Raw genomic sequence first — 15,111 nt, forward strand, 5'->3', positions numbered from 1 at the left:
TAGTAGAGACTGTATTGTAGGTCAGTATAGTAGAGACTGTTCTGTAGGTCAGTATAGTAGAGACTGTACAGTAGGTCAGTGTAATAGAGACTACTGTAGGTCAGTATGGTAGAGACTGTAGGTCAGTATGGTAGAGACTGTACTGTAGGTCAGTATAGTAGAGACTGTACTGTAGGTCAGTATAGTAGAGACTGTAGGTCAGTATGGTAGAGACTGTACTGTAGGTCAGTATAGTAGAGACTGTAGGTCAGTATGGTAGAGACTGTAGTTCAGTATGGTAGAGACTGTACTGTAGGTCAGTATAGTAGAGACTGTAGGTCAGTATGGTAGAGACTGTACTGTAGGTCAGTATAGTAGAGACTGTACTGTAGGTCAGTATAGTAGAGACTGTAGGTCAGTATGGTAGAGACTGTAGTTCAGTATGGTAGAGACTGTATTGTCGGTCAGTGTAGTAGAGACTGTACTGTAGGTCAGTATAGTCGAGACTGTAAGTCAGTATGGTAGAGACTGTACTGTAGGTCAGTATAGTAGAGACTGTAGGTCAGTATAGTAGAGACTGTAGGTCTGTATATTAGAGACTGTACTGTCGGTCAGTATAGTAGAGACTGTAGGTCAGTATAGTAGAGACTGTAGGTCAGTATAGTAGAGACTGTAGGTCAGTATAGTAGAGACTGTAACTTAGGTCAGTATAGTAGAGACTGTACTGTAGGTCAGTATAGTAGAGACTGTTCTGTAGTTCAGTATAGTAGAGACTGTACTGTAGGTCAGTGTCGTAGAGTCTGTACTGTAGGTCAGTATAGTAGAGACTGTACTGTAGGTCAGTATAGTAGAGACTGTTCTGTAGGTCAGTATAGTAGAGACTGTACTGTAGGTCAGTGTCGTAGAGTCTGTACTGTAGGTCAGTATAGTAGAGACTGTACTGTAGGTCAGTATAGTAGAGACTGTACTGTAGGTCAGTGTCGTAGAGTCTGTACTGTAGGTCAGTATAGTAGAGACTGTACTGTAGGTCAGTATAGTAGAGACTGTACTGTAGGTCAGTGTCGTAGAGTCTGTACTGTAGGTCAGTATAGTAGAGACTGTACTGTAGGTCAGTATAGTAGAGACTGTACTGTAGGTCAGTGTCGTAGAGTCTGTACTGTAGGTCAGTATAGTAGAGACTGTACTGTAGGTCAGTATAGTAGAGACTGTACTGTAGGTCAGTATGGTAGAGACTGTACTGTAGGTCAGTGTCGTAGAGTCTGTACTGTAGGTCAGTATAGTAGAGACTGTACTGTAGGTCAGTATAGTAGAGACTGTACTGTAGGTCAGTGTCGTAGAGTCTGTACTGTAGGTCAGTATAGTAGAGACTGTACTGTAGGTCAGTATAGTAGAGACTGTTCTGTAGGTCAGTATAGTAGAGACTGTTCTGTAGTTCAGTATAGTAGAGACTGTACTGTAGGTCAGTGTCGTAGAGTCTGTACTGTAGGTCAGTATAGTAGAGACTGTACTGTAGGTCAGTATAGTAGAGACTGTACTGTAGGTCAGTATGGTAGAGACTGTACTGTAGGTCAGTGTAGTAGAGACTGTACTGGAGGTCAGTATAGTAGAGACTGTACTGTAGGTCAGTATGGTAGAGACTGTACTGTAGGTCAGTATAGTAGAGACTGTACTGTAGGTCAGTATAGTAGAGACTGTACTGTAGGTCAGTATAGTAGAGACTGTAGGTCAGTATGGTAGAGACTACTGTAGGTCAGTATAGTAGAGACTGTAGGTCAGTATGGTAGAGACTGTACTGTAGGTCAGTATAGTAGAGACTGTACTGTAGGTCAGTATAGTAGAGACTGTACTGTAGGTCAGTATAGTAGAGACTGTACAAGGTCAGTATAGTAGAGACGTTAGGTCAGTATGGTAGAGACTGTACTGTAGGTCAGTATGGTAGAGACTGTACTGTAGGTCAGTATGGTAGAGACTGTACTGTAGGTCAGTATAGTAGAGACTGTAGGTCAGTATAGTCGAGACTGTTCTGTAGGTCAGTATAGTAGAGACTGTAGGTCAGTATAGTAGAGACTGTAGGTCAGTATAGTAGAGACTGTAGGTCAGTATAGTCGAGACTGTTCTGTAGGTCAGTATAGTAGAGACTGTAGGTCAGTATAGTAGAGACTGTAGGTCAGTATAGTAGAGACTGTAGGTCAGTATAGTAGAGACTGTACTGAAGGTGAGCGACGTAGAGTCTTTCAGTCAGTATAATAGAGCAGGTTGGTGAGACTGTGAAGAACAACATCCAAATGTATTGGGGATTAACGCACATACGCACTCACAGACACACGCACACACACATACACAATGTCCAAAACGAATGGGAATTAACTGAGCCTAATCGCACAGCGCTGGGCCCGTATGCAAATCATCTTATTTATATTTGCAAGCCAGGCTGCTGATTGGCTGTTATCAGTGTGCGCGGGCAGTCAGGCTCAGAGGGGGAGATTAGAGCTCTGCTATCGCCAACGCTTCTGCTCACTGCCCCTCGGAACTCTGGGATATGGAACCGCTCTCTGGGGGTTTTAGTTTTACGATGTCTGTCTGTCTGTCTCTCTCTCTGTGTCTGTGTGTCTCTCTGTCTCTCTGTCTCTCTGTCTCTCTGTCTCTCTGTCTGTCTGTCTGTCTGTCTGTCTGTCTGTCTGTCTGTCTCTCTTTCTTTCATTCTTTCTCTCTAACTGTTCAACCTCTCTATCTCTGTCCCACTCACTCTTGTTCTTTTTGTCAGTCTGCACTTTCTCTTTCTTTGTCTGTCTGTCTGTCTGTCTGTCTGTCTGTCTGTCTGTCTGTCTGTCTGTCTGTCTGTCTGTCTGTCTGTCTGTCTGTCTCTCTCAATATGAAAATGTAACCAATCCTTTTCTTGTTAGGGTAAAACCTGCTCTTATTCACTATGACATGTACAGGCAACGTCATTCTATGTTTTAATGCCTTATCAAACATATTGAGATGTATTAGTGAAGGAGGTTATTACCTTTTTTGATGTCTTGGAGAATATTTGCAGTCACATATTCAAAGTTGTTTCATACATTCACAGATGCTGAGTCTTCTGTTTCTGCACAGAGATGGCTGTTACATGTAACAGTGTTTCATACATTCACAGATGCTGAGTCTTCTGTTTCTGCACTGAGATGGCTGTTATATGTAACAGTGTTTCATACATTCACAGATGCTGAGTCCTCTGTTTCTGCACTGAGATGGCTGTTACATGTAACAGTGTTTCATACATTCACAGATGCTGAGTCTTCTGTTTCTGCACTGAGATGGCTGTTACATGTATCTTTGACTCTATTCAAATGAATCCTAAGAGTTACAGAACACGTACAAGACATGGATGTACTGTGTGTGTGTTTATGTGTGTGTGTGTGTGTGTGTGTGTGTCTGGTTTTGATGATGGGCACTGATGGTGTTTGTTGTTGTCTCGTGTTTCCATAGTTACGGACCAGTATATGCTGCGGACCCCTACAACCACCCACTTGCTCCAGCAGCCACATACAGCATTGGTGCCATGGTAAAATACACACTCACACACCTCTCTCTCTCTCTCTCTCTCTCTGTCTCTCTGTCTCTCTGTCCCTCTCTGTCTCTCTCTCTCATACTCTCTGTCTCTCTCTGTCTCTCTCTCTCTTCCTCTCTCTCTCGCTTTCTCTCTCTGTCTCTCGCGCTCTCTCTCTCTGTCTCTCTCTCTGTTTCTCTCCCCTTCTCTCTCTCTCTGTCTCTCTCACTCTCTCTCTCTCTCTCTCGCGCTCTCTCTGTCTCTCTGTCTCTCTCTCTCTCTCTGTCTCTCTCTCTGTCTCTCTCTCTCTGTTTCTCTCTCTCTCTGTCTCTCTCTCTCTCCCTCTGTTTCTCTCTGTCTCTCTCTCTCTCGCCCTCTGTCTCTCTCTGTCTCTCTCTCTCTTTTCTCTCTCTCTCTCTGTCTCTCTCTCTGTCTCTCTCTCTCTGTTTCTCTCTCTCTCTGTCTCTCTCTCTCTCCCTCTGTTTCTCTCTGTCTCTCTCTCTCGCCCTCTGTCTCTCTCTGTCTCTCTCTCTCTTTTTCTGTCTCTCTCATCCTCTCTCTCTCTCTCTCTCTCTCTCTCTGTCTCTCTCTCTCTGTTTCTCTCTCTCTCATCCTCTCTCTCTCTCTCATCCTCTCTCTCTCTCTCTCTCTCTCTCTCTCTCTCTCTCTCTCTCTAACTCTCTCTCTCTCACTCCCTCTGTACATCTCTCTCTCCTCTGCCTCTCTTTATCTCTGTCACACTATTCCCTGCTATCTACCTCTCTGTCTCCTCTTCCTTCCTTCTTTCTCTCTCTGTCTCCTTCCTCCTATCTCTCTGTCTCCTATTCCTTCCTCCTCTCTCTCTGTCTCCTCTTCCTTCCTCCTCTCTCTCTGTCTCCTCTTCATCATCTCTCTCTGTCTCCTCTTCCTCCTCTCTCTCTGTCTCCTCTTCCTCCTCTCTCTCTGTCTCCTCTTCCTCCTCTCTCAATTCAATTCAAGGGGCTTTATTGGCATGGGAAAACATGTGTTAACAGACAGACACATCTACTCCGCTAACACAAGATTCCGTCATTCACAACAAAAAGAGCACGCTGTTGATGTTGTTGTTACTGATGCTGTTATGTGATGTCTCCATGTGTTAACCCATTGTTTCTCACCCCTCTGAGTAGCCCCTGGCATGATGGCCTGGCATGATGGCCTGGCATGATGGCCTGGCATGTCTGCTGGCATAACTGGGTGCACGCTGCATGTGGGGGGGGCCATGTCATCCCACTGGGTTTGTAACGGTAACCTAACAAACGGTAAATGGCAGATAGTTGGTCAGGATGTAGTGTGTGGAGGGTATTCTACACACTTCACAAGTAGACTATACAGTACATATCTTTACATATACAGTACATATCTTTACATATGCAGTACATATCTTTACATATACAGTACATATCTTCACATATATTTGCATATACAGTACATATCTTTATATATACAGTACATATCTTTACATATACAGTATATATACAGTACATATCTTTACATATACAGTACATATACCGTACATATACAGTACATATCTTTACATATACAGTACATATACAGTACATATCTTTACATATACAGTACTTATACAGTACATATCTTTACATATACAGTACATATATTTACATATACAGTACATATATCTACATATGCAGTACATATACAGAACATATCTTTACATATACAGTAAATATAGAGTACATATAGTTCATATATTTACATATACAGTACATATACAGTACATATATGTACATATACAGTACATATCTTTACATATACAGTACATATCTAGTACATACACAGTACATATAGAGTGCATATCTTTACATATACAGTACGTATACAGTACATATCTTTACATATACAGTACTTATACAGTACATATCTTTACATGCACAGTATATATACAGTACATATCTTTACATATACAGTACATATCTTTACATATACAGTACATATCTAGTACATACACAGTACATATAGAGTGCATATCTTTACATATACAGTACGTATACAGTACATATCTTTACATATACAGTACTTATACAGTACATATCTTTACATGTACAGTATATATACAGTACATATCTTTACATATACAGTACATATCTTTACATATATAGTACATATACAGTACATATCTTTACATATATAGTACATATACAGTACATATCTTTACAAATATAATACATATAAAGTACATATCTTTACATATACAGTACATATCTTTACATATACAGTACATATCTTTACATATATAGTAGATATACATTACATATCTTTACATATACAGTACATATACAGTACATATAGAGTGCATATCTTTACATATACAGTACATATACAGTACATATATTTACATATACAGTACATATACAGTACATATCTTTATATATACACTACATATCTTTACATATACAGTACATATCTAGTACATACACAGTACATATAGAGTGCATATCTTTACATATACAGTACTTATACAGTACATATCTTTACATATACAGTACTTATACAGTACATCTCTTTACATATACAGTACATATATTTACATATGCAGTACATATACAGAACATATCTTTACATATACAGCAAATATAGAGTACACATAGTTCATATCTTTACATATACAGTACATATATTTACATATACAGTACATATACAGTACACATCTTTACATATACAGTACATATACAGTACATATCTTTACATATACAGTACATATACAGTACATATATTTACATATACAGTACATATACAGTACATATAGAGTGCATATCTTTACATATACAGTACATATACAGTACATATATTTACATATACAGTACATATACATTACATATACAGTACATATGGAGTACATATATTTCATATCTTTACATATACAGTACATATATTTACATATACAGTACATATACAGTACACATCTTTACATATACAGTACTTATACAGTACATATCTTTACATATACAGTACTTACACAGTAAATATCTTTACATAGACAGTACATATCTTTACATATACCGTACATATCTTTACATATACAGTACATATACAGTACATATCTTTACATATACAGTACTTTTACAGTACATGTCTTTACAAATACTGTACATATACCGTACATATCTGTACATATACAGTACATATCTTTACATATACAGTGCATATACAGTCCATATCTTTACATAGACAGTACATATCTTTACATATACAGTACATAACTTTACATATACAGTACTTATACAGTACATATACAGTACATATCTTTACATTTATAGTACTTACACAGTACATATATTTACATATACAGTACATATACAGTACATATCTTTATATATACACTACATATCTTTACATATACAGTACATATCTAGTACATACACAGTACATATAGAGTGCATATCTTTACATATACAGTACTTATACAGTACATATCTTTACATATACAGTACTTATACAGTACATCTCTTTACATATACAGTACATATATTTACATATGCAGTACATATACAGAACATATCTTTACATATACAGTAAATATAGAGTACATATAGTTCATATCTTTACATATACAGTACATATACAGTACACATCTTTACATATACAGTACATATACAGTACATATCTTTACATATACAGTACATATACAGTACATATACAGTACATATACAGTACATATACAGTACATATACATTACATATACAGTACATATGGAGTACATATATTTCATATCTTTACATATACAGTACATATATTTACATATACAGTACATATACATTACATATACAGTACATATGGAGTACATATATTTCATATCTTTACATATACAGTACATATATTTACATATACAGTACATATACAGTACACATCTTTACATATACAGTACTTATACAGTACATATCTTTACATATACAGTACTTACACAGTACATATCTTTACATAGACAGTACATATCTTTACATATACCGTACATATCTTTACATATACAGTACATATACAGTACATATCTTTACATATACAGTACTTTTACAGTACATGTCTTTACAAATACTGTACATATACCGTACATATCTGTACATATACAGTACATATCTTTACATTTACAGTACTTACACAGTACATATATTTACATATACAGTACATATCTTTATATATACACTACATATCTTTACATATACAGTACATATCTAGTACATACACAGTACATATAGAGTGCATATCTTTACATATACAGTACTTATACAGTACATATCTTTACATATACAGTACTTATACAGTACATCTCTTTACATATACAGTACATATATTTACATATGCAGTACATATACAGAACATATCTTTACATATACAGTAAATATAGAGTACATATAGTTCATATATTTACATATACAGTACATATATTTACATATACAGTACATATACAGTACATATATTGACATATACAGTACATATCTATACATATACAGTACATATATTTACATATACAGTACATATCTTTACATATATAGTACATATCTTTACATATACAGTACATATAGAGCACATATCTTTACATATACAGTAAATATCTTTATATATACAGTACATATATTTACATATATAGTAGATATACAGTACATATCTTTACATATACAGTACATATACAGTACATATAGAGTGCATATCTTTACATATACAGTACATATATTTACATATACAGTACATATACAGTACACATCTTTACATATACAGTACATATACAGTACATATAGTTACATATACAGTACATATACAGTACATATCTTTACATAGACAGTACATATCTTTACATATACAGTACATAACTTTACATATACAGTACTTATACAGTACATATACAGTACATATCTTTACATATACAGTACTTACACAGTACATATCTTTACATATACAGTACTTACACAGTACATATCTTTACATATACAGTGCATATACAGTCCATATTTTTACATAGACAGTACATATCTTTACATATACAGTACATAACTTTACATATACAGTACTTATACAGTACATATACAGTACATATATTTACATATACAGTGCATATACAGTCCATATTTTTACATAGACAGTACATATCTTTACATATACAGTACATAACTTTACATATACAGTACTTATACAGTACATATACAGTACATATATTTACATATACAGTACTTACACAGTACACATCTTTACATATACAGTACTTACACAGTACATATCTTTACATATACAGTACTTACACAGTACATATCTTTACATATACAGTACTTACACAGTACATATCTTTACATATACAGTGCATATACAGTCCATATCTTTACATAGACAGTACATATACATCTTTATGGCTGATGTTTGCATAGAATTAGAAGAAAAAAATATATGAGAAGAATATCTCTATGGTTACGTATGTGTTTCAGATGCTTTACATACAGTATATCTCTATGGTTACGTTTGTGTTTCAGATGCTTTACATACAGTATATCTCTATGTTTACGTGTGTGTTTCAGATGCTTTACATACAGTATATCTCTATGGTTACGTATGTGTTTCAGAATGCTTTACATACAGTATATCTCTATGGTTACGTTTGTGTTTCAGATGCTTTACATACAGTATATCTCTATGGTTACGTGTGTGTTTCAGATGCTTTACATACAGTATATCTCTATGGTTACGTGTGTGTTTCAGATGCTTTACATACAGTATATCTCTATGGTTACGTATGTGTTTCAGAATGCTTTACATACAGTTTATCTCTATGGTTACCCGTGTGTTTGAGATGCTTTACATACAGCATATCTCTATGGTTACCCGTGTGTTTGAGATGCTTTACATACAGCATATCTCTATGGTTACGTTTGTGTTTCAGAATGATTTACATACAGTTCATCTCTATGGTTACGCATGTGTTTCAGAATGATTTATAGATGTCTCTATGGTTCCGCATATGTTTGAGAATGCACATTACTATATATTGGTCCCTCCAGGATTGTGTTTGGATTTTCTGTGATATTTGCAGGTAAAAATCCTTGATTCTGTTTCAGCAATTCTGACATTTAGCATGGCAATATACAATGATTTTGTTCAGTTTGTTGTGAAAATACGCTGATGAGGGAAAAGATTTTTGACACGTGGCTTGATTTAATTAACCATTTTACGCGGTAAAAGTGTGGTGATTGGTTGAAATTGCAAGTGCTCATTTTGTACTGCGTTGGTGGGTCCGTTTTTATGCATCAACATTGCGATGATTTGACTGTTTCTTGCTGAAATAGTGAGGCCATCCATCAGGTTTTCAAGCCCTCACGTTATATGTGGTAAATGGTTAACTTTGCTAAAAAAACTTTGCGATTGTAAAATTGCTGATATATACTTTGTCTATGTGTGTGTTTCAGAATTCCTACATTATCTCTATGATTACGTGTGCGTTTCAGAATGCTTACATTATCTCTATGGTTACATGTGTGTTTCAGAATGCTTACGTTATCTCTACGGTTACGTGTGTGTTTCAGAATGCTTACATTATCTCTACGGTTACGTGTGTGTTTCAGAATGCTTACATTATCTCTATGGAGTTGTTTGTTTTAGACTTTATATGGTTATGGTGGTGTGTGTGTTTCACAATGTTATAGAAGAACAGTGCTATGTACAGGATGTCTTTGTGTTTCAGAATGCTTACATGATCTCTATGGTTATGTGTGTGTTTCAGAATGCTTACATGATCTCTATGGTTATGTGTGTGTTTCAGAATGCTTACATGATCTCTATGGTTATGTGTGTGTTTCAGAATGCTTACATTATCTCTGGTTACGTGTGTGTTTCAGAATGCTTACATGATCTCTATGGTTATGTGTGTGTTTCAGAATGCTTACATTATATCTATGGTTACATGTGTGTTTCAGAATGCTTACATTATCTCTATGGTTACGTGTGTGTTTCAGAATGCTTACATGATCTCTATGGTTATGTGTGTGTTTCAGAATGCTTACATGATCTCTATGGTTATGTGTGTGTTTCAGAATGATTACATTATATCTATGGTTACATGTGTGTTTCAGAATGCTTACATTATCTCTATGGTTACGTGTGTGTTTCAGAATGATTACATTATCTCTATGGTTACATGTGTGTTTCAGAATGCTTACATTATCTCTATGGTTACGTGTGTGTTTCAGAATGCTTACATTATCTATATGGTTATGTGTGTGTTTCAGAATGCTTACATTATCTCTATGGTTACGTGTGTGTTTCAGAATGCTTACATTATCTATATGGTTATGTGTGTGTTTCAGAATGCTTGCATGATCTCTATGGTTATGTGTGTGTTTCAGAATGCTTACATTATCTCTATGGTTACGTGTGCGTTTCAGAATGCTTACATTATCTCTATGGTTACGTGTGTGTTTCAGAATGCTTACATTATCTCTATGGTTAGGTGTGCGTTTCAGAATGCTTACATTATCTCTGGTTACGTGTATGTTTCAGAATGCTTACATTATCTCTATGGTTACGTGTGCGTTTCAGAATGCTTACATTATCTCTATGGTTACGTGTGCGTTTCAGAATGCTTACATTATCTCTATGGTTACGTGTATGTTTCAGAATGCTTACATTATCTCTATGGTTATGTGTGCGTTTCAGAATGCTTACATTATCTCTATGGTTACGTGTGCGTTTCAGAATGCTTACATTATCTCTATGGTTACGTGTGCGTTTCAGAATGCTTACATTATCTCTATGGTTACGTGTGCGTTTCAGAATGCTTACATTATCTCTATGGTTACGTGTGTTTCAGAATCCGTTTGCCCCGTTGGCTGATGCCAAGACGAGGAGTCATGCTGACGACGTGGGGCTGGTGTTGTCCTCCCTGCAGGCTAGTATATACAGGGGAGGTTACAGCCGCTTTGCCCCATACTAACCCACCAACCAACCTCCCTAAAACCATACAACAACCAATTACTACCCTACCAACCAACCAACCTCCCCACAACCAAACAACAATCAATCCTTTCTGACAGGGACACAACCGAGCAGCCAACCAACCGACCGACCAACAAACACACCACACAACCAACAAACCAGTATGTGAGTGAGACAGAGAGAGAGAGACAGAGAGAGAGACAGAGAGAGAACTTTGAGGCCTGGGTATTGCAATATAAACTGTTGAGCATGATTTTAGCAGCTCCTAAGGGAGAGGCAAGTCAGTCAACTAAAAAGACGGATATTTATACCTCAGATATTGTGTGCTGTTCATTTTGATACAGTGGGTTTTTAATTTGTAAAGGTTAGTAGATTGTCCGTGTTGGTAGAGCTATAGAAGAGCTACTAGATTTTAAAACCTTACCATTGTAAAACAACACATTTCAACTGTTAGGGATTGGTGAAAAGACAAACCAATCCTGTAGAATACATCGTAGAATGTGATCCCGTTTCGTAAGAGTGTTTACATGATTGTAGGGTTCGGATCCCTTTGACATTCTCTCTGTTAGTGTCTATGTTGTTTCCTAGCTACTGGGGTTAGGATTAGGAATGGGGTTAAAGTTAAGGACTGGGCAAGTGTTAGGGTTTGGATCAGGTTAGGATTAGGGTTAAGGTTGGGGTTAGGTTAGGTTAGGATTAGGGTTAAGGTTGGGGTTAGGTTAGGATTAGGGTTAAGGATGGGATTAGGTTAGGATTAGGGTTAAGGTTGGGATTAGGTTAGGATTAGGGTTATGGTTGGGATTAGGTTAGGATTAGGGTTATGGTTGGGATTAGGTTGGGGTTAGGTTAGGTTAGGATTGGGGTTAAGGTTGGGATTAGGTTAGGTTAGGATTGGGGTTAAAGTTATGGACTGGGCAAGTGTTAGGGTTAGGATTAGGGTTAGGGTTAGGGTTAAGGTTGGGGTTAGGTTAGGTTAGATTAGGATTGGGGTTAAAGTTAAGGACTGGGCAAGTGTTAGGGTTAGGATTAGGTTAGGATTAGGGTTAAGGTTGGGGTTAGGTTAGGATTGGGGTTAAAGTTAAGAACTGGGCAAGTGTTAGGGTTAGGATTAGGGTTAAGGTTGGGGTTAGGTTAGGTTAGATTAGGATTGGGGTTAAAGTTAAGGACTGGGCAAGTGTTAGGGTTAGGATTAGGTTAGGATTAGGGTTAAGGTTGGGGTTAGGTTAGGATTGGGGTTAAAGTTAAGAACTGGGCAAGTGTTAGGGTTAGGATTAGGGTTAAGGTTGGGATTAGGTTAGGATTAGGGTTAAGGTTAGGGCTGAAGCTCAGGGTTAGGATTAAGGTAATGGTTGGGGAGGTGGGGGTAAAATGGGGTACTAGAAAGGCACGAAAGGTTGCAAGATCGAGTCCCCTGCTGACAAGGTCAAAATCTTGCGTTCTACCCCTGAACAAGGCAGTTAACCCACTGTTCCTAGGCCGTCATTGTAAATAAGAATTTGTTCTTAACTAACTTGCCTAGTTAAATAAAGTTAAAATAGAAATTAGACCAGGTGGTAAAATGGGGTACTATAAACCCTCAACACAGTGCTGTGTCATTATTAGACCAGGTGATGGGAAAGAGGGAGATGGAGGGGAGGGGAGGGGAGGTGGGGGTAATATGGGGTACTATAAACCCTCAACACAGTGCTGTGTCATTACTAGACCAGGTGATGGGAAAGAGGGAGATGGAGGGGAGGGGAGGGAGGTGGGGGTAATATGGGGTACTATAAACCCTCAACACAGTGCTGTGTCATTACTAGACCAGGTGATGGGAAAGAGGGAGATGGAGGGGAGTAGTTGTGTGTGAATGGTGCGTAGTCGGCAGCGTGCTAAACAGCGAGGACGTTGATGTGTGGATATCAGATCATGATGGTTGTGATTGTCATCGTTTATCACTCAAAGCCAAAGGTTCAGATATTCCCGGGGTTTTCCATCTGTGTGTGCCGTCAGATTTTTACAGAGAATAACTTATGGTTAGAGGACAGAGTCTGCTTCCCAAACGGACCCCTATTCCCTATATAGGGCCCTATATGCTTCTGGTCAAAGTTGTGCACTATATAGGGAATAGGGTGCCATAGGGTCCTGTTCAACGTAGTGCACTATATAGGGAATAGGGTGCCATAGGGTCCTGTTCAACGTAGTGCACTATATGGGGTAATTAGGCTCGGGTCTAATGTAGTGCACTATATAGGGGATAGGGTGCCATAGGGCCCATGTCAAAGTAGGGCACTATGTATAGACATAGGGTGTCCCATAGTAATAATAATGATACTGGTACAGATGTTGTTTTTATAGAAATTACAGTATATCCATTGATATAGTTGCTGACTTTTATATTATGGGAGAGAATAAAAAAATTACAAAATGTCTATATTTATCTTCTCTATTTTACCTTTTGTGTTTCGTTTTTTTTTTTCTCCAGAAATTATACGACTATGATTATTTGTACCCGATGAAAACTGAACAAAATATATATATAGATATATATACCAACAATGTATTAATGGAGACGTTTGAGCTGTGCAACAAAGGTGTTCTCTTAAAACACAAAATACACAACTGTAATGTTTTAGTTGTAGGCTACAACACCAACGGTTTGGGAAAAAGCTTTTCTCGTGTTCTTTATGAAGTCGTCATATCCAGATGGATCACACGACAAGTAATGCAATCATAATGTACATACTGTCATGGCATTTTTTGGGGGGTCAGCTGTACTATTTTGCCGACAGACACACACACAGCCTGTACACGGTCTTCACTACTACGAGGCTGCAAAACATGTCAGTGTCCTATACGCTGCTGGTGTTTTGTTCGTTGGGCTTTTTTTTATGTTTACATTGACTTGTCTTTCATTTGGGTTTTGATATCGTTTGTAATGTGACCTCCTTTGTAATGTTATTTTCTAGAACTCAGCCTTTACACTTTGAAAAAAAAACTGTTTGATTAATTAGAAATATATATGACTTAAATGAAAAACAAAGATGACGTTTATGTAAATATGAAAAATGAAGCTGTTGTTGATTTAAAGTGCTCCAGGGGGGGCGAGAGAGGAAACGCCCAGCTCACCTCACGTAGCTAAATACTTCCTCACACCCCTCTTTTCTACCTGATATCCCCCTCCCTCCTTTCCTCCCTCCTTTCCTCCCTCATTCACCCCTCTTTCCTTCCTGATATCCCCCTCCCTCCTTTCCTCCCTCTTTTCTTCCTGATACCCCCCTCCCTCCTTTCCTCCCTCTTTTCTTCCTGATATCCCCCCTCCCTCCTTTCCTCTCTCCTTTCCTCCCTCCTTTCCTCCCTCTTTTCTTCCTGATATTCCCCCTCCCTCCTTTCCTCCCTCCTTCCACCCCTCTTCTCTACCTGATATTCCCCCTCTCTCCTTTCCTCTCTCCTTTCCTCCCTCCTTTCCTCCCTCTTTTCTTCCTGATATACCCCCTCCCTCCTTTCCTCTCTCCTTTCCTCCCTCCTTTCCTTCCTCTTTTATTCCTGATATTCCCCCTCCCTCCTTTCCTCCCTCCTTCCACCCCCTCTTCTCTACCTGATATTCCCCCTCTCTCCTTTCCTCTCTCCTTTCCTCCCTCCTTTCCTCCCTCTTTTCTTCCTGATATCCCCCCTCCCTC

The 15,111-nt window shown here is 37.8% G+C and overlaps 1 protein-coding gene across 6 annotated transcripts in view; it reads left to right on the forward strand.

The window, feature by feature from the left end:
- The window catches only part of LOC135554816 (RNA binding protein fox-1 homolog 1), an 86,163-nt gene extending 71,496 nt beyond the window's left edge, over positions 1 to 14,667 (forward strand). For 2 of the 6 annotated variants that reach the window (XM_064987260.1, XM_064987261.1), the window contains exons 11-12: positions 3,448 to 3,523; positions 11,331 to 14,667. In XM_064987260.1, coding sequence (XP_064843332.1) covers positions 3,448 to 3,523; positions 11,331 to 11,453 — 199 coding nt within the window. In that variant the 3' untranslated portion in view covers positions 11,454 to 14,667. The remainder of the gene's footprint in view (positions 1 to 3,447; positions 3,524 to 11,330) is intronic. The other 4 variants (XR_010457748.1, XR_010457749.1, XR_010457750.1 and 1 more) reach the window with 4 other exon arrangements.
- Positions 14,668 to 15,111: the final 444 nt, after the last annotated feature.

Source organism: Oncorhynchus masou, chromosome 14, assembly GCF_036934945.1.
Source record: "Oncorhynchus masou masou isolate Uvic2021 chromosome 14, UVic_Omas_1.1, whole genome shotgun sequence".
Lineage (NCBI taxonomy): Eukaryota > Metazoa > Chordata > Actinopteri > Salmoniformes > Salmonidae > Oncorhynchus > Oncorhynchus masou.